The following is a 20480-nucleotide window of genomic DNA, read 5'->3' as shown; positions in this document are numbered from 1 at the left end:
CACCGTAGCTTCACAGCCCTGTCCACTGAACCCATTGCTGCTGGTCACACAGTAGTTGCCGTCCTCACTGACATCACAGTGCATCTGTATATACTGTTTCATGGGGAACGTGTGCGCCACCTGCAGGTCACGGGTGTCCCATACACTAGGTAATAAGATTAATGGTATTACGAATATAGAAGAGTTTAGCACGTTAGTATAGATGTTCCTTAGTACCGATGCAGGACAGCTTCATACAACATTTCCATCTTGGGTGGAGTCATCCTCGGTGTTGCCATTTCTCATGTGGGAAATGTGGAAATCAAACGTGACTATTGTGAGGGCAAGGCTAGGTTATATGAGGGAGTGTTGCTGTCATTGCTTGGAAAATAGCAGAGAGTGTGTGACCACTGGGGAAGTAGAGGGGTCCCACTGCGACCACTGGGGAAGTAGAAGGGTCCCGCTGAGACCACTGGGGAAGTAGAAGGGTCCCGCTGAGACCACTGGGGAAGTAGAAGGGTCCCGCTGAGACCACTGGGGAAGTAGAAGGGTCCCGCTGAGACCACTGGGGAAGTAGAGGGGTCCCGCTGCGACCATTGGGGAAGTAGAGGGGTCCCGCTGCGACCACTGGGGAAGTAGAGGGGTCCCGCTGCGACCACTGGGGAAGTAGAGGGGTCCCGCTGTGACCACTGGGGAAGTAGAGGGGTCCCGCTGTGACCACTGGGGAAGTAGAGGGGTCCTGCTGTGACCACTGGGGAAGTAGAGGGGTCCCGCTGTGCCACTGGGGAAGTAGAAGGGTCCCACTGTGACCACTTGGGAAGAAGAGGGGTCCCGCTGTGACAACTGGGGAAGAAGAGGGGTCCCGCTGTGACCACTGAGGAAGTAGAGGGGTCCCGCTATGACCACTGGGGAAGTAGAGGGGTCCCGCTGTGACCACTGGGGAAGTAGAGGGGTCCCGCTGTGACCACTGGGGAAGTAGAGGGGTCCCGCTGTGCCACTGGGAAAGTAGAGGGGTCCCGCTGTGCCACTGGGGAAGTAGAAGGGTCCCACTGTGACCACTTGGGAAGAAGAGGGGTCCCGCTGTGACCACTGGGGAAGAAGAGGGGTCCCGCTGTGACCACTGGGGAAGTGAGGCATCTACTCCTACAAGTAGGAAAGTGAAGAGGTAACTTTTTTTTACCACTACCGGTGAAAGGGGGAGTACTGATCTAAACATCCAAGCAGATCTCTTTTCTGACAAATTGAGGGAGACCTAAGTGGTGTGTGGGGTCAAGCACCCACATCCCTGCTTTCTGCACAATTCCTGGCCTTCCAGCAGGTCATTACTGGATCTGTGGTCTGCCTGCTTGTCACACATATAACGCTTGTGCGTGGTGAGACATCACATCCTATTGAGCACACAAGAATTACTGACCGGGTGCTTTTATCCTCTGAGGTCTGGACGATGTAGGACTCTCCAGGAACCCAGCATAAGTGCGTTACCTACAGGACAGAACATTGAGGTCAGGATCTTGCACATAGTGCATATGTACTACTGAGCAGACACTCCCCAATCACACGACAGCCTGTCCGAAGGACATGATGCTGAATACTGAAATAACTAAGATCTGCACTGCCATATGTACAGTTATCATGAGCAGCAGTCCTGTCTGCAACACTGGACTGAACTTACCAGATTTCTAGACACGGCAGCTTTGTGCAGACAGTTCCCGGACTCCACATCCCATTTACACAGGGTGTTGTCTCGAGACCCCGTCACCATCTTGGTACAATCTGCAAGCGAGAGAAAGAAAGTCAGAATGTTGGCGACAACTAATATAAGCACAAGATTTACAGTCTGAATGAGCGAGTACAGACCAGGGCTCACTGCCAATCCAGTGACAATTAACTGATGCCCGATGAACTTCTGGGCACTGCCAGTCTTACAGTGCAGATCCCACATGAGGACGGACTTATCACGAGAGGCGCTGAAGATGCGGTTGGATCCGAAGACGCAGGCGATCTGTACGGTGGAGATATGACAGGACCCGGTTTACACGCCTGTATTCTCATCAGTGTGAATGTGATGTGTGCTGCCCACATCTCGCTCCGTAGGCACAGAATTACCTTAGACACCTCTCGCTCGTGCCCCAAAAACCTCTTCAAGGCGCTGCCCGTTCTCCAATTGGACACAACCACGGCCTGCAAGATAGTAAAGCATCAGTTATACTTTGCCCCCAAATTTAGGAAGCTGAGATACGTCCAGACCCTGGTGATTGAGAAGTTGACGCCACACCCATGCAGTGGGTATGACCGTGGTTTGCTTTGGGGCAAAGTGATGCACGTACAATGTCCAATGGTGACAGGAGGTGAAAACATGTCTATGCACCACAAAGCAGGGCTTCTGATCACACCACAATAGCACACAAGACATACCTTGGCTGTACATTCAGACAGCAAATATTACCCCTGCTCCTTGTATTAAAGGGCTTGTCCTTGAGCAGAAAAACATGGCTGCTTTCTTCCAAAAACAGCATCTGATGTGTCCCAGCTAATGCAGCTCAGCTCCATTCACTTCAGTAAAGCTGCAATACTAGAACCAACCTATTAGCAGGTGTGGAGCCGTTTTCAGCAGCTAGCAGCCATGTTTTTCTTATTATGGTCGCTCCCTTTAGCACAAGATACGCTCAGCAGAATGTCTTTTCATTTGATAAAAAGTGGAATACGCAGCCAAAAGACATTTCCACTGCTTATCTTGGGTAATAGGGAAACAAAGGATTGAACAGAAAATAATATGGATCTTTATTGGGCAAAGGTCTGCCAGGTGTGTAGATTGTATACAGCTCACAATGAAATAGTCAAGCCCAACACCAGGCGGGAATCTGAGCCCTGGTGTGTTAATTACAAGGCCGGGCAGCCACAGTATCCAGTGCTCAGTCACTCCGCAGTTAAGTACTTACCTTGTCTTTGCCGCCTGACACGCAGAGGTCGGATTTCAGAGCAGCGATGTAGGTGACGGCGTCATTGTGAGCCCGACGGTACTGCGGGATTGTCTGGACCGGCAACCTCTCCTCTACGTGACTGTCAGCCCTGCACATGGAAGAAATTATGTGAATGTATACAGCACAGATTATACATAATGCTGCGGTCTATGGAGGAGCTGTGTATACAAAGTGCTGCAGTACTAGCATGGGGGGGTGCAAGTAAGACATAACTACCTAGCTGTGCCTCCCCCCCATTAAGATCTCCCATCAGTGTCAGAAGATAAAGTTGCTGCTAAAGACCTTCGAGGCACATGATGCAATGTGGGGAGAGGAAACATGGAAGCTTTTCCAAGTGGAGGATCAGCTCCATTACTTTAAAGACCCCACAATTTCCCCTCTGCACTCAGGAGGGGTAAGCAATCTCTGGGTTTCCCATTCCTGGTAACACATTTACCTGTATTTAGAGCTGTTCCGCTTGACTTTACTCTGGAATTTCCCCATTATCCCAACCAGTGACGGGATGAAATAAGCAGACGAAGAATGAATGGTCCAGACATCGGGAATCCTAAAGTGCCGCCTGCCAGGAGGAAAGATCACAAATGAACATCTGGTAATCTGGGATCACTAATGTCACGGTATAAGCCGTTCTATGTAATAGACATATAGATGCTCCCACACCAGCACTGACACTTGGATCATGGCGATGTCTATGTGAACCCCTCAAATGATCACTGGTCCTCAGGCTCTCGTCACTGACTGGGGAAGAAAAAAAGGAAGTGTACAGCATGTTAATGTTTCCCCCTCTCTCATCTTACACATTAGATAAATACTTTGGAAATATCAGGGGGATAAGTGGCTCATTACCGCTGGATACACAGTACAGACCAAAAGTTTGGACACACCTTCTCATTCAAAGAGTTTTCTTTATTTTCATGGCTATAAAAATTGTAGATTCACTCTGAAGGCATCAAAACTATGAATTAACACATGTGGAATTAAATAATTAACAAAAAGTGTGAAACAACTGAAAATATGTCTTATATTCTAGGTTTTTCAAAGTAGCCACCTTTTGCTTTGATTACTGCTCTGCACACTCTTGGCATTTTCTTGATGAGCTTCAAGAGGTAGTCACCGGAAATGGTCTTCGAACAGTCTTGAAAGAGTTCCCAGAGATGCTTAGCACTTGTTGGCCCTTTTGCCTTCACTCTGCGGTCCAGCTCGCCCCAAACCATCTCGATTGGGTTCAGGTCTGGTGACTGTGGAGGCCAGGTCATCTGGTGTAGCACCTCATCACTCTCCTTCTTGGTCAAATAGCCCTTACCCTTACACAGCCTGGAGGTGTGTTTGAGGTCATTGTCCTGTTGAAAAATAAATGATGGTCCAACTAAACGCAAACCGGATGGAACAGCATGCCGCTGCAAGATGCTGTTGTAGCCATGCTGGTTCAGTATGCCTTTAATTTAATGTTTTGAAGAACCTAGAATATAAGACATATTTTCAGTTGTTTCACACTTTTTTGTTAATTATATAATTCCACATGTGTTAATTCATAGTCTTGATGCCTTCAGAGTGAATCTACAATTTTCATAGTCATGAAAATAAAGAAAACTCTATGAATGAGAAGGTGTGTCCAAACTTTTGGTCTGTACTGTACAATTATTACAGAGGAGAAAGGAAAATGTTGCGCCCGCTCACCTATCCTGATTCCTGGCATTAAGTCTCCATGGGAGATGGCAAATCTTATTAGGAGGGTGTCACTCTGATTGATGTAACCCTACCAGGATGCCCGCCCGCTAAGGGAAGAGGAGGGTCCAGTGTGGCCTAAGGTATTTACAACATGTCATAAGGCCGAGGACATGGATTTAAAGGGCCACAGCCTACACTCATCAGTGTATAATAAGTCTCAGGAGTGAGATCGGTCACAGCATATAATGGAGGCGTCTCTGGTGGTGGTGGGGTCTCAGAATTGGACATAAACTAGTGGTATAGGAAGGGGTGGAGCAGGGGTCTGTAATTTTAGTTAATTATATCAGTGAAGAAGACTATAGGGTGCAGTAGCTTAGCAAAGTAGCAGCTGGCACTTCACTCCTCTAGGGGGCACCGAAGTCACAATGATTTGCTTAAACACACTCCGATTGCTTAAATAGCAATTCCCTAAAAGTGCAGGAATCGCTTCTATGGGAGGACATTATCTGGAAATACGGAAGGAGAATGTAGAGGAAGAAGTTGTACCTGGTCCCTGACAAGGCATGTAGCCCCTCTGCTACACAGGAAGACATCAAAATGGTACATTGTAACAGCAGGAGGCACATAATGGCAGAGAAAGGACTAGGCTAGACGGTGACAGCGCGACAACTGACCATTGCCATAGGGAAGGTAGGAGGCTCGGCCGCAACATCAGGTCTTATTCTAGGACCACACACCTCCCATCATGTGCGATGTGTACCTGATCTAATGAATAACCGCAATTTGTAAAATAAACAAAATACAACTCGTGGTCGATTTATGTGTAGAACAGCAACAAGAGAGATCCCTATGGGGCACGGCAGTGCAGGCCGACATTTATCATTTGGCTGTGGCTATAGATGGCAATAAGGTCGGGTGCCCATGACGCTGAGGTAGCAGCGCTTCGGATGCAGGTGAATCCGCATGTGTTCCCTGACCGGGCAGATTCACTGTGTCCTATACATTGTAAGGCTGAGATTTCTCTTGGGAAGACTATCATCTCCACAAGATGAATTGACTAGCTGCTGTCTGGAGAGACGCGCCACATGTCCGTCTCCACAGGTGATCCGTGGGTGGCAGTGCACGCATAGTGGGTATGGGCTTTCTAGAAATCCCCTCCACTATGCTGTAACATCTGGCCGCTGCGGATGAACGCAGGCTCGCATCTAACCGGCTGCAACTCCCCAATCGTGTGCACATGCCCTAACCTAATTCTACGTGGCGGCAGCGAAACGCAGCGGATGGGATCACACAGCAGCTGCCACAAACAAGTTGCAAAAAAAGCCCTTTTCTATATTCTCTTCCGTTTCGCTTGGATCCCGCAGCAGAGTACAGCGGTTTCACCACACAGTCGCCCTGTAGCCCCGGCCTTAATATATGACTGAAGGGAATGTGACGTCACCTGCGGACACAATATGGCGATTATATATAGCACACACATGGTTACAAAGAAAATAGGAACGGATATAAGACAGCAGATACCACTGACGTAGAAATGAGAACGCCCACCGCGGTCACAGAGGCCGAAATGATGCGGGTCGTAGTACACATAAAGGAAGGGCAGTTACCCCATACAGCTCCTCCTGCCGCCCCCGGGGCTGCTTCATCCTCCCCGGCACCTTCAGCTGCCGACTCCCTGCCGCCTTAGCAACGCGGCGCCGGTTACCAGGGACCGGGTGTTACCTGGAAAAGCCTCCTCCCCGCTGAGTCGAACGCTTTGGTTCCTCCCCTTGTACCCCTCCCGTGACCCTTGTATACGGTCCCGGCCTCACCACAGTCCTGTCCTATTGGGTATTATACCCCTGACCTGCTACACTTCATAACCTCAGTGTAATAACTCGGCTCAGCCAGTCCAGGGGGGAGATTTAAGTGGCGGCCAATCAAATTTCTGCTTTCATGTGCCCAAGGGGGGGTTGAAAAATGAAAATTGAGAGCTAAAATCTGATTGGTTTCTAAGAACATTGAAGACTAAGTCCATGTACTTAGGTCAACATGGCGATATGTTGCCAAGTATGGGCGCCAGGCCCCAGCTATATGAATAGCACCACTCAGTGGCGTAACTACAAAGTTATGGGCCCTGGTGCGAACGTTCAAATGGGCCCCCCCATGCCAAAATACACGCACATCTCTGCTCTGCACACCTTGTACACGCACTTCTCCGCTCCAAACACCTCATACACACACATCTCTCTCTGTACACCTCATACACACACGGCTCCTCTTCGTCCACATGGTACACACTCGGCTCCGCTCCGTCCACCTCATACACACGCGACTCCGCTCCGTCCACCTCATACACACGCGACTCCGCTCCGTCCACCTCGTACACACGCGGCTCCGCTCCGTCCACCTCATACACACGCGGCTCCGCTCCGTCCACCTCGTACACACGCGGCTCCGCTCCGTCCACCTCGTACACACACGGCTCCGCTCCGTCCACCTCGTACACACGCGACTCCGCTCCGTACACCTCGTACACACGCGGCTTCGCTCCGTCCTCCTCGCACACACGCGGCTCCGCTCCGTCCACCTCATACACATCGTACACACGCGACTCCGCTTCGTACACACGGCTCCTCTCCATACACTTCGTACACACATGGCTCCGCTCCGTACACTTCTTACACGCACATCTCTGCTCCATACACCTCGTACACACATGGCTCCTCTTCATCCACCTCATACTCACGCGGCTCCGCTCCGCACACCTCATACACACGCAGCTCCGCTCCTTCCACCTCATACACACGCGGCTCCGCTCTGTCCACCTCGTACACACGCGGCTCCGCTCCGTCCTCATACACACACGGTTCCGCTCCGTCCAGCTCATACACACGCGGCTCCGCTCCATACACGTCGTATACACGCGGCGCCGCTTCGCACACACGGCTCCTCTCCATACACTTCGTACACACATGGCTCTGCTCCATACACCTCGTACACACACATCTCCACTCCATACAGCTCGTACACACACGGCTCTGCTACATCCACCCTGTAAACCCCTCCTGACCCCACACATAAACTTACCCTCATCCAGCACCATGACAACCAACACAGCAGAGTCCCGCATACACAGAGGCTCCTGATCATGTGACCCCTGACTCCTCCCCTCCTGTGACCTCATCACAGGTCCTGTGCGCAGAGAGCAGCCATCGCGTCAGGCCAATTGCAGCCTGGCAGCCAATCAAAGCACGGAGCTGCACAGCCAATGAGCGGCTGCAGCTCCGCGGTCGGGCCCCTAAACACTCCGGGCCCCGTCGCAGCTGCGACCACGGTAGTCACGCCCCTGGCACCACTCTTGTCTGTGGGCTGTGACTGGTATTACTGCCTAACCGGGCAGATTGGCATCAACATCCCATGAATCCTGGGTGTGCTATAGTCCGCTGCACCTAGGGGCCCACTCGTCCCGGGCTCTGATCACAGCTGCTTAACCCCTTAGATGCTGTTAATTGTGACACCAGCATTTAAGCGGTTAGAAATGGGGAGTGAATGGTGTTGCCGTAGGTCTTCTGTATGGCCCCGTGCCCACCATGTTTGTGTAAGGGGAGGCGAGGACTGTAGTCATGGCCAGAGACACTGAAGCATCTGTGTCCCGTCCTTCCCTTACAGAACACTGTATTCTTCTCAGCGTACCTACATCTCCAGGATCAGGTCCCCCCGGGCACTTCCCAGGCGGCGACGGTCCCTCTTGCAGGCAACCCTCAGTAATGGAGACACAGTCCAGGATAACTTGAACATTCTCTTTACTTAGAACTTCACATGTTACATCCACAGTTGGCACACCGTTGGTTTAAGTGGTAGGGATCTGCCACCTGATGAGGAAGATAACGATTGGATCTCTGGAGTATCAGACTGGATATAAGACAGCCAACGCCCTAGCCGGGTGCTGGTGATTCAGTCTGCTTCTCAGGTCCTGGACTTCAGCTCTCTTCCAGTCTTCTCAACTTAAGTTTGTCTTTTGCTAATGTTCACACTTGCGCTTGTTGGTCAATTCAGTTTTTTGTGTAATCAGCCTGCCCCTGCTGGGGCTATGCTGAAATTCCACTCCTATTAATCAGTATTTGCCAATCTGCTTTTTGTTCCTTATTAGATTGGCCTCTTTTTTGCTCTGTCTCAGAATATTTCAGAGTGCTGATATAGGTTTAGAAGTCTAGTGACTTCAGGGTTAATTTTGCTATCAGAAGTGTTGGACAATATTTTTGTAGGTTGTTTTTGGCAGATTGCAGACAGTGTCTTTCCTTTTCTGTCCTTTTTAGTTAGCCGGGCCCCATCGTTTGCTCAGCCTATTTTCCTGCCTTTGTTTGTATTTTCATCTTGTTTCACCGTCAATACATGTGGGGGGCTGTCTTTCCTTTGGGGTCTGCTCTGGGGCAGTTAGTTTTCCTCTTTTCCTGCTTTAGGCTTATGTAGTTCTCCGGTTGTGACGAGGCATCTAGGACCAACGTAGGTACGCTCCACGACTGCTGCTAGTTGTGCGGGTAAGATCAGGGATCTGCAATCTGCATAGTTACCAACTTCTCTGGTTTTCTGAGACTTAGCTTGTTGTCTTATTTTTCCTCCTCGGTTTCCCATTCATAACAGAATCACCAGCCATACCGCAGATTCTAGGGTACTCAAAAGCAGGAAAGAATTGTTAGAGAAAGAAGAAAAAAAAAAAAAAAAAAAAGAGAAAAAAGTGTCAGAATTTTTTTTTTTATTATGTATTTTTTCCTCTTTTTCTCTGGAGCCGTAGAAGGATTTTTTTTCCTAATGGAGATTAAGCAACTGCCTGATCGTGTGGAGCAGCTTGCTGCTGAAGTGCAGGGAATTTCCGCCTACCTTATTCAGTCACATGCTGCTGAACCCAAGATTCCTACTCCTGATGTGTTTTCTGGGGATCGGTCTAAATTTCTGAATTTTAAGAATAATTGTAAATTATTTCTTGCTTTGAAGCCTAACTCATCGGGGAGCTCTGTGCAGCAGGTTAAAATTGTCATCTCCTTGCTGCGCGGCGATCGCCAAGATTGGGCTTTTTCTCTGACACCTGAAAATCCTATTCTGACTAATGTGGATGCATTTTTTCAGGCCTTGGGGTTGTTGTATGATGAAGCTAATGCCGTTGATCAAGCTGAGAGAACCCTGTTGGCATTAAACCAGGGTCAGGATCCTGCAGAGTTGTACTGTCAAAAATTCCAAAAGTGGGCGGTCCTTACTACATGGAATGATAGTGCATTGGCAGCTCTCTTTCGGAAAGGTTTGTCAGAGACCGTAAAAGATGTTATGGTGGCATTTCCTGTTCCCTCTGGTCTGGATGGCTCTATGTCATTAGCCATTAAAGTTGATAGGCGTTTACGTGAACGTAAAACTACACGGGAGGCACTGCCACCTTTTGAACAAATGTCTGAACCTATGCAATGTGATGGGGTTTTGTCTAGGGCGCAACGTCGGGAGTTTAGAAGGCGTAATAAGCTGTGTTTTTTCTGTGGAGACGCCTCTCATACTATTTCTGTCTGCCCTAAACGAGAGAAACGTTTTGCACACACATTTGCTGTGGGCAGTATACAACCTAAGTTCCTTTTGGCAATTACTCTGATCTGCTCCTTGTCCACATTTTCCACTAAGGCTTTTGTGGATTCAGGAGCAGCTCTGAATCTGATGGATTTGGACTTTGCTAAACGTTGTGGTTTGTCCATGATGCCTCTGCAGACACCCATTCCTTTGAGGGGTATTGATGCTACTCCTTTGGCGGAGAATAAACCCCAGTTTTGGACCCAGGTGATAATGCGAGTTGCCCCAGACCACCAAGAAAAATGTAAATTTTTGGTGCTGCATAATTTGCATGATACTATTGTTCTGAGGTTCCCCTGGTTGCAAACTCATAACCTAGTTTTGGATTGGAAATCTGTGTCTGTGGTGAGTTGAGGTTGTCAGTGTGTTCTTAGGGATACTCCTGTTTTCTCCACCTGTCATCAGTCTCATGATATTCCTGATTATCTGGCTGATTTCTCTGATGTATTTAGTGAAAGTAAGTCTGCGTCTTTGCCTCCTCATAGGAATTATGTGCAATTGAGTTGATGCCTGGGTGTAAATTTCCCAAGGGTCGGCTTTTCAACTTATCTGTACCCGAACATGATGCTATGCGATCCTATATTAAGGAGTCGTTGGAGAAGGGTCATATTAGACCATCCTCTTCACCTTTAGGCGCTTTTTTTTTTTTTGTGGCCAAGAAAGACGGTTCATTAAGACCGTGTATTGATTATCGTTCCCTTAACAAGATGACTGTTAAATATCAGTACCCGTTACCTCTGATGTCTGATTTATTCTCCAGAGTTAAGAGTGCCTGCTGGTTTACTAAGCTTGACCTCAGGGGGGCGCATAATCTTATTCGCATCAAGCACGGGGATGAATGGAAGACGGCGTTTAATACTCCGGAGGGACATTTTGAGTACCTGGTGATGCCTTTTGGGCTCTCTAATGCCCCTTCTGTCTTCCAGTCCTTTATGAATATTTTCCGAGACTTTGTGGATAAGTTTTTGATCATCTATCTGAATGATATTTTGGTCTTTTCTAGTGATTGGGATTCCCATGTGGAACATGTCCGGACTGTGTTCCGGATTTTGAGGGAGAATTCCCTGTTTGTTAAGGGATCGAAGTGCCTCTTTGCTGTACAAAGGATTTCATTTTTGGGATTTATCTTGTCTCCATCGACTATTGAAATGCACCCGGCCAAGGTACAGGCCATTTATGATTGGGTTCAGCCTACTTCTTGGAAGGCCCTCCAGAAGTTTTGGGGTTTTTCTAATTTCTATCGGAAATTTATAAGTAATTTTTCTAGTATTGTCAAACCACTGACTGATCTGACCAAGAAGGGAGCTGATGTGCTGAATTGGTCTCCTGAAGCTGTCTCAGCATTTCAGGAGCTTAAGCAGAGATTTACTTCAGCTCCAGTTTTACGGCAACCTGATGTCTCACTTCCATTTCAAGTGGAGGTGGACGCTTCTGAGATTGGTGCAGGAGCTGTGTTGTCCCAAAAAGACCCTGTGACTTCTAAGATGAATCCCTGTGCCTTCTTTTCTCGAAAGTTTTCTCCATCTGAACGCAAATATGACGTGGGGAATCGGGAATTGTTGGCCATGAAATGGGCATTTGAGGAGTGGAGACATTGGCTGGAGGGAGCTAGACATCAATTTGTGGTCCTCAACGATCACAAGAATCTGATTTATCTGGAGTCGGCCAAACGCTTGAATCCTAGACAGGCTAGATGGCCTTGTTTTTCACGTGTTTTAATTTTGTGGTCTCTTTTCTTCCGGGTACTAAGAATGTTAAGGCAGACGCCCTTTCTAGGAGTTTCTTTGCCGATTCTCTTAATGTGACCGAGCCTACTACTATCCTAGTTGAGGGGGTAGTTCTTTCTGCCATTTCACCCGATTTGAGACGTGCCCTGGAGGAATTTCAGGAGGATAAACCTGAGCGTTGCCCTATGGGAAAATTGTATGTTCCTGACCAGTGGAGAAAGAGAGTGATGTCTGAAGTCCATTGCTCCGCATTGGCTGGTCATCCGAGTATTTTTGGTACCAGAGATCTGGTGAGTCGGTCGTTTTGGTGACCTGCCTTATCTCGTGATGTCAGGAATTTTGTACAGTCCTGTGGGACTTGTTCTCGGTCTAAACCCTGTTCTCGTTCTAGTGGGTTGCTGATGCCCCTGCCGGTGCCCAAGAGGCCATGGACCCATATCTCAATGGATTTTATTTCTGATCTTCCTGTCTCTCAGAGAATGACTGTTATCTGGGTGATGTGTGATAGATTTTCGAAGATGGTCCATCTTGTACCACTCCCAAAGTTGCCATCTTCCGCTGAATTGGTGCCCTTGTTTTTACAACAGGTGGTGCGGTTACACGGGATTCCTGAGAACATTGTGTCCGATAGAGGGGTCCAGTTTGTTTCCAGATTCTGGAAAGCCTTTTGTTCCAATCTGGGAATTCAGTTATCCTTCTCCTCCGCGTTTCATCCCCAGACCAATGGGCAGACTGAGAGAACAAACCAGACCCTGGAGTCTTATTTAAGATGTTTTATATCTGCTGATCAAGATGATTGGGTCTCATTTTTGCTCTTGGCCGAATTTGCGCTGAACAATAGAGCTAGTTCTGCCACTCTGATGTCACCCTTTTTCTGTAATTTTGGGTTTCATCCTCGATTCTCTTCAGGGCAAGTGGAATCTTCGTCCTGCCCAGGTGTGGACACTGTGGTTGTGAGAATGCAGCAGATATGGGACCAAGTGGTGGATAAGTTGTCACTCTCTCAGGAAAAGGCCCAGCGTTTTTCCAATCGGCGTAGGACCATTGGTCCCCGGTTTAAAGTGGGTGATATGGTTTGGTTGTCGTCTAAGAATATTCCTATGAAGGTTTCATCTCCAAAATTTAAGCCAAGATTTATTGGACCTTATAAGATTTTGGAGATTCTTAATCCTGTTTCTTTTCGATTGGCTCTTCCAGTTACGTTCAAAATCCATAACGCATTTCACAAGTCACTGTAGAAGAGGTTTGTTGAGCCAGTAGTTCCTGTGGCGGCACCTCCTGATCCTGTATTGGTTAAAGGCAATGTGGAATATGAGGTAGAGAAAATATTGGATTCTCGTTTGGTTAGACGTAGACTCCAGTATTTGGTCAAATGGAAGGGTTATGGCCAGGAGGATAATTCTTGGGTCTCTGGCGCTGATATTCATGCCAATAAATTGGTTTGTGCTGTTCACCGGGCCCATCCTGATCGGCCTGGTGGCATGGATGAGGGTTCGGTGACCCCTCCTCGAGGGGGGGGGTACTGTCATGAACTCATTTTCTGCTCCACCAGTTGAGAGTTCCCCTTCCGTTCTCCCTCTGGTGGTGACAGGAGGTTGTGCGGTTGGTTTAAGTGGCAGTGATCTGCCACCTGATGAGGAAGATAACGACTGGATCTCTGGAGTATCAGACTAGATATAAGACAGCCGACTCCCTATCCGGGTGCTAGTGATTCAGTCTGCTTCTCAGGTCCTGGACTTCAGCTCTCTTCCAGTCTTCTCAACTTAAGTTTGTCTTTTGCTAATGTTCACACTTGCGCTTGTTGGTCAATTCAGTTTTTTGTGTAATCAGCTTGCCCCTGCTGGGTCTATGCTGAATTTCCACTCCTATTATTCAGTATTTGCCAATCTGCTTTTTGTTCCTTATCAGATTGGCCTCTTTTTTGCTCTGTCTCAGAATATTTCAGAGTGCTGATATAGGTTTAGAAGTCTAGTGACTTCAGGGTTAATTTTGCTATCAGAAGTGTTGGACAATATTTTTGTAGGTTGTTTTTGGCAGATTGCAGACAGTGTCTTTCCTTTTCTGTCCTTTTTAGTTAGCCGGGCCCCATCGTTTGCTCAGCCTATTTTCCTGCCTTTGTTTGTATTTTCATCTTGCTTCACCGTCAATACATGTGGGGGGCTGTCTTTCCTTTGGGGTCTGCTCTGGGGCAGTTAGTTTTCCTCTTTTCCTGCTTTAGGCTTATGTAGCTCTCCGGTTGTGACGAGGCATCTAGGACCAATGTAGGAACGCTCCACGACTGCTTCTAGTTGTGCGGTTAAGATCAGGGATCTGCAATCTGCATAGTTACCAACTTCTCTAGTTTTCTGAGACTTAGCGTGTTGTCTTGTTTTTCCTCCTCGGTTTCCCATTGATAACACGCTCCTGTGCGACACACGTCCGGACCGGACTGTCCTAGACTGCTCCCCAGTTCCTTCCTTGCCTGACCTTGCCATGATGAAAATTCCTTCTGCCTGATTCGCCCAAGACTCAAAATCATCAGCCACCTGGTTTGGCTGCCTCTGGTAAAGCATCTGGCCTGTCTGTACCGAACTCGTCGAAGCTACAACTTCCTTCAGTTCCTCAGTCCATAAAACTCCTTCCCTAAAGGCATCCTCCAAGGCTATGAGTCGCCACATCCTCTCTCTACTGTACTGGCCCACTGCTATATGGGCCCCATATAATTCTTCTCCCCAAACCCCGCTGCTCTGGTCTCCTCAGTGTATTCTGATCCTCTGCACTGCTTGGCACAGTGACATCATTAACTTTACGTATATAATTGTCCACTTGGACTGATAGTAATAGTGATTTGTTTGTACCCTGTTGTCTGGGGCTGGCCCACTTTCTGGGGGTGCTGAGGGCATATGATTATACACCAGTAAAAAGTATGAGAGGCTCAATATGACCAGTGCCACCTAGTTTCCTACCCATCTTATTCTACTGGTACTGTGGGCACACTGACTGGTACTGAGGAAAAGAAAGAAAGAACAGAGAAAAAAAAAAGAAAGAAAGAACAAAGAGAGAAAGAAAGAGGGGAAAGAAAGAAAGACGAGAGATAGAGAGAAAGAAAGAGGGGAATGAAGGAAAGAAACAGGAGAGAGAAAGAAAGAGCCAAGAGAGAGAAAAAAAAAAGAAAGATTAGAGAGATAAAGAAACAGAGAGAGAAAGATTCTATAAAGATACTAGGACAGGACAGGACATATCATGATCCGCTTACATGGCCGGCATCCCCGAGTCCAAGGCGATCCTGCTGTCCGTGCTGTTGGAGGAGGACACAGTGATGGATCTGAAACATTCCCTGAAGTGCCTCCATGGTTCCGTCACAATCTCCTCCCGAAATTACCTAATTTCCGTTCAGTTTCTAGCACATTACTTCCAGTAGAACGTCACGTGCGAATTTTAAAGTACTTCGCGGGGGTCCGCCGTGTACTCCTGTGTCCGCGGGAAAAGTAAGCTCCCAGCCGGGGCAGTGGGACAGAATCTCTCTCAAAATCGGGACTGTCCCGCTGGGAGGTATGAATGCTCCCCACCATACACCTTGTACACGTATGGCTCTGCATACATCATAAACACACGGTTCTGCTTTTTATGCCTCGCACACACACAGCTCCGCTCTGTACACCTGTCACACACACGGCTCCACTCCATAAACCTCGTACACATGCGGCTCTGCTCCGTACACCTTGTACACACGTGGCCACGCTCTGTAAACCTTGTACACAAATGGCTCCACTCCGTAAACCTTGCACACATGCGGCTTTGCTCCATACACCTTGTACACTCGCAGTTCCGCTCCGTACACCTCGCACACACGCGGATCCGTACACCTCACACATGCGCGACTCTGCTCCTTACACCTCGCACACGTGCTGCTCAGCTCCGTACACATCTCTGCTCCGTACACGTGCGGCTCCGCTCCGTGCACCTCGTACATACGCACGGCTCCGCTCCGTGCACCTCGTACACACGCACGGCTCCGCTCCGTGCACCTCGTACACACGCACGGCTCCGCTCCGTGCACCTCGAACACACGCACGGCTCCGCTCCGTGCACCTCGCACACACGCACAGCTCCGCTCCTTGCACCTCGTACACACACACGGCTCCGCTCCGTACACCTCGTACACACGCACGGCTCTGCTCTGCACACATGCACGGCTCCACTCCGTACACACGCACGGCTCCGTTACGTACACACGCATGGCTCCGCTCTGCTCCTTGCACCTCGCACACACATAGCTCCGCTCTGTACACCTCGTACACACGCGGCTCTGCTCCTTACACAGGGCCGGGCTGAGACCAAAAAACAGCCCTGACACAAAAAAAAAATTCACCAGCCCACATACAATGAATGTCCTTACCGAAATCGTAGAACACTGGCAGGTTGTGCCAACTTTTGCTTTAGCTCACACACACACACACACACACACAGCTCACACAAGTAGCTCACACCCAGCTCACACGTATCACACACCCAGCTCACATGTATCACACACACACACAGCTCACACGTATCACACACGGCTCCACGTATCACAAACCCAGCTCACACGTATCACACACCCAGCTCACACGTATCACACACCCAGCTCACACGTATCACACACACACACAGCTCACACGTATCACACACGGCTCACACGTATCACACACCCAGCTCACACGTATCACACACACACAGCTCACACGTATCACACACCCAGCTCACACGTATCACACACACACAGCTCACATGTATCACACACACACACAGCTCACACGTATCACACACACAGCTCACACGTATCACACACACACACAGCTCACACGTATCACACACACACAGCTCACACGTATCACACAGCTCACACGTATCACACACACACAGCTCACACACAGCTCACACGTATCACACACACAGCTCACACGTATCACACACCCAGCTCACATGTATCTCACACACACACAGCTCACACGTATCACTCACAGCTCACACGTATCACACACACCCAGCTCACACGTATCACACACCCAGCTCACACGTATCACACACACACACAGCTCACACGTATCACACACACACAGCTCACACGTATCACACACACAGCTCACACGTATCACACACACACACAGCTCACACGTATCACACACACACACAGCTCACACGTATCACACAGCTCACACGTATCACACACAGCTCACACACAGCTCACACGTATCACACACACACAGCTCACACGTATCACACACCCAGCTCACATGTATCTCACACACACACAGCTCACACGTATCACTCACAGCTCACACGTATCACACACACCCAGCTCACACGTATCACACACCCAGCTCACACGTATCACACACAGCTCACACGTATCACACACACACACAGCTCACACGTATCACACACACACACAGCTCACACAGCTCACACACGGCTCACACGTATCACACACCCAGCTCACACGTATCACACACACACAGCTCACACGTATCACACACCCAGCTCACACGTATCACACACACACAGCTCACACGTATCACACACACACACAGCTCACACGTATCACACACACAGCTCACACGTATCACACACACACACACAGCTCACACGTATCACACACACACAGCTCACACGTATCACACACAGCTCACACGTATCACACACACACAGCTCACACACAGCTCACACGTATCACACACACACAGCTCACACGTATCACACACCCAGCTCACACGTATCACACACACACAGCTCACACGTATCACACACCCAGCTCACATGTATCTCACACACACACAGCTCACACGTATCACTCACAGCTCACACGTATCACACACACCCAGCTCACACGTATCACACACCCAGCTCACACGTATCACACACACACAGCTCACACGTATCACTCACAGCTCACACGTATCACACACACACAGCTCACACGTATCACACACAGCTCACACGTATCACACACACACACAGCTCACACGTATCACACACACACACACAGCTCACACGTATCACACACACACACACAGCTCACACGTATCACACACACAGCTCACACGTATCACACACACACAGCTCACACGTATCACACACACACAGCTCACACGTATCACACACAGCTCACACACACACACAGCTCACACGTATCACACACCCAGCTCACACGTATCACACACACACAGCTCACACGTATCACACACCCAGCTCACATGTATCTCACACACACACAGCTCACACGTATCACTCACAGCTCACACGTATCACACACACCCAGCTCACACGTATCACACACCCAGCTCACACGTATCACACACACACAGCTCACACGTATCACTCACAGCTCACACGTATCACACACACACAGCTCACACGTATCACACACAGCTCACACGTATCACACACACACACACACACACACAGCTCACACGTATCACACACACACACAGCTCACACATATCACACACACAGCTCACACGTATCACACAGCTCACACGTATCACACACACACAGCTCACACGTATCACACACAGCTCACACACACACACAGCTCACACGTATCACACACCCAGCTCACACGTATCACACACACACAGCTCACACGTATCACACACCCAGCTCACATGTATCTCACACACACACAGCTCACACGTATCACTCACAGCTCACACGTATCACACACACCCAGCTCACACGTATCACACACCCAGCTCACACGTATCACACACACACAGCTCACACGTATCACTCACAGCTCAAACGTATCACACACACACAGCTCACACGTATCACACACAGCTCACACGTATCACACACACACACAGCTCACACGTATCACACACACACACACAGCTCACACGTATCACACACACACAGCTCACACGTATCACACACCCAGCTCACACGTATCACACACCCAGCTCACACGTATCACACACACACAGCTCACACGTATCACTCACAGCTCACACGTATCACACACACAGCTCACACGTATCACACACACAGCTCACACGTATCACACACACAGCTCACACGTATCACACACCCAGCTCACACGTATCACACACACACAGCTCACATGTATCACACACCCAGCTCACATGTATCTCACACACACACAGCTCACACGTATCACTCACAGCTCACACGTATCACACACACCCAGCTCACACGTATCACACACCCAGCTCACACGTATCACACACCCAGCTCACACGTATCACACACACACAGCTCACACGTATCACACACCCAGCTCACACGTATCACACACCCAGCTCACACGTATCACACACACACAGCTCACACGTATCACTCACAGCTCACACGTATCACACACACAGCTCACACGTATCACACACACAGCTCACACGTATCACACACACAGCTCACACGTATCACACACTCTGTATCACAGCTCACACACAAGTAGCTCACACAGCTCACGCTAACACAAGTAATTTACACACGTATCACACAGCTCACACGTATCACACACACATGTATCACACAACTCACACACAGCTCACACACGCATGTATCACAGCTCACACACATGTATCACAGCTCACACACACAAGTAGCTCACTCACGATGACAGACAGCAGTCCTGCATAAACGAAGGAATGATGCGCACAGGACCTGTGATGAGGTCACAGGAGGGGAGGAGTCTTGGGTCACATGATCAGGGGGCCCTGGCACCTTCCCTCCTGTGACTGCGTCAATTACAGCCTCTTGCACGACGGCAGCATCAGCATGCAGAGGCTAAATTGTAGGTGCTGCAGGTAGAGGAGCGCATAATGCCGCCCCGATGCCTGTCGCTTGAGCAGCTGGTGCAAGTCGCCTCATTATAGGTGCGGCCCTGCCCAACACGTCCGGCAATCAACCACACTCGGATCCTTCAGACGGAACCTGAAAACCCATCTCTTCAGGAAAGCCTACAGCCTGCAATGATCCCCGCTGTCTCCTCACCACGAGTGGAGCTACCGCCTCACCATCACTGGAGCTGCTGCACCCCCCAACCTACTGTCTCCTTCCCCACCATCCTGTAGAATGTAAGGAAAGGGCAGGGTCCTCTCTCCTCTGTATCAGTCAGTGATTGTTAGATTGTTTACTGTACACCATGTGCAGAATTATTAGGCAAGTTGTATTTGAGAGGATTCTTTTTATTATTGAATAACAACTATGTTCTCAATCAACCCAAAAGACTCATAGATATCAAAGCTTAATATTTTTGGAAGTTGGAGTGGGTTTTTTTTAGATTTGGCTATCTTAGGAGGATATCTGTTTTTTTCAGGTAACTATTACTGTGCAGAATTATTAGGCAAATTAATAAAAAAACAAATATATACCCATCTCACTTGTTTATTTTCACCAGATAAACCAATCTAACAACACAAAATTCAGAAATAAACATTTCTGACATTCAAAAACAAAACAAAAAAATCAGTGACCAATATAGCCACCTTTCTTTACGATGACACTCAAAAGCCTTCCACCCATAGATTCTGCCAGTTGCTTGATCTGTTTA

At 48.8% G+C, this 20480-nt stretch overlaps 1 protein-coding gene across 13 annotated transcripts in view; it reads right to left on the bottom strand.

Moving 5' to 3' along the window:
* Nucleotides 1-20480, bottom strand: part of WDR31 (WD repeat domain 31) — an 88946-nt gene that overhangs the window by 8908 nt on the left and 59558 nt on the right. For 2 of the 13 annotated variants that reach the window (XR_012226493.1, XM_073558289.1), the window contains exons 1-8: nt 6157-8595; nt 3397-3519; nt 2919-3048; nt 2086-2160; nt 1837-1981; nt 1652-1752; nt 1394-1461; nt 4-145 (exon numbers count right to left, since the gene is read on the bottom strand). Coding sequence is in view for 12 of the 13 variants with exons in the window: in XM_073558289.1 (XP_073414390.1) it covers nt 4-145; nt 1394-1461; nt 1652-1752; nt 1837-1981; nt 2086-2160; nt 2919-3048; nt 3397-3519; nt 6157-6218 (846 nt within the window). In the remaining variant the exon portion in view is untranslated. The other 11 variants (XM_073558293.1, XM_073558295.1, XM_073558294.1 and 8 more) reach the window with 11 other exon arrangements.

Source organism: Dendrobates tinctorius, unplaced genomic scaffold (genome assembly GCF_039654945.1).
Source record: "Dendrobates tinctorius isolate UK_male_01 unplaced genomic scaffold, ASM3965494v1 ptg000013l, whole genome shotgun sequence".
Classification (NCBI taxonomy): Eukaryota; Metazoa; Chordata; class Amphibia; order Anura; family Dendrobatidae; genus Dendrobates; species Dendrobates tinctorius.
Note: the sequence above shows the minus strand (reverse complement) of the source record. Positions and strands in the feature narration are given on the sequence as shown.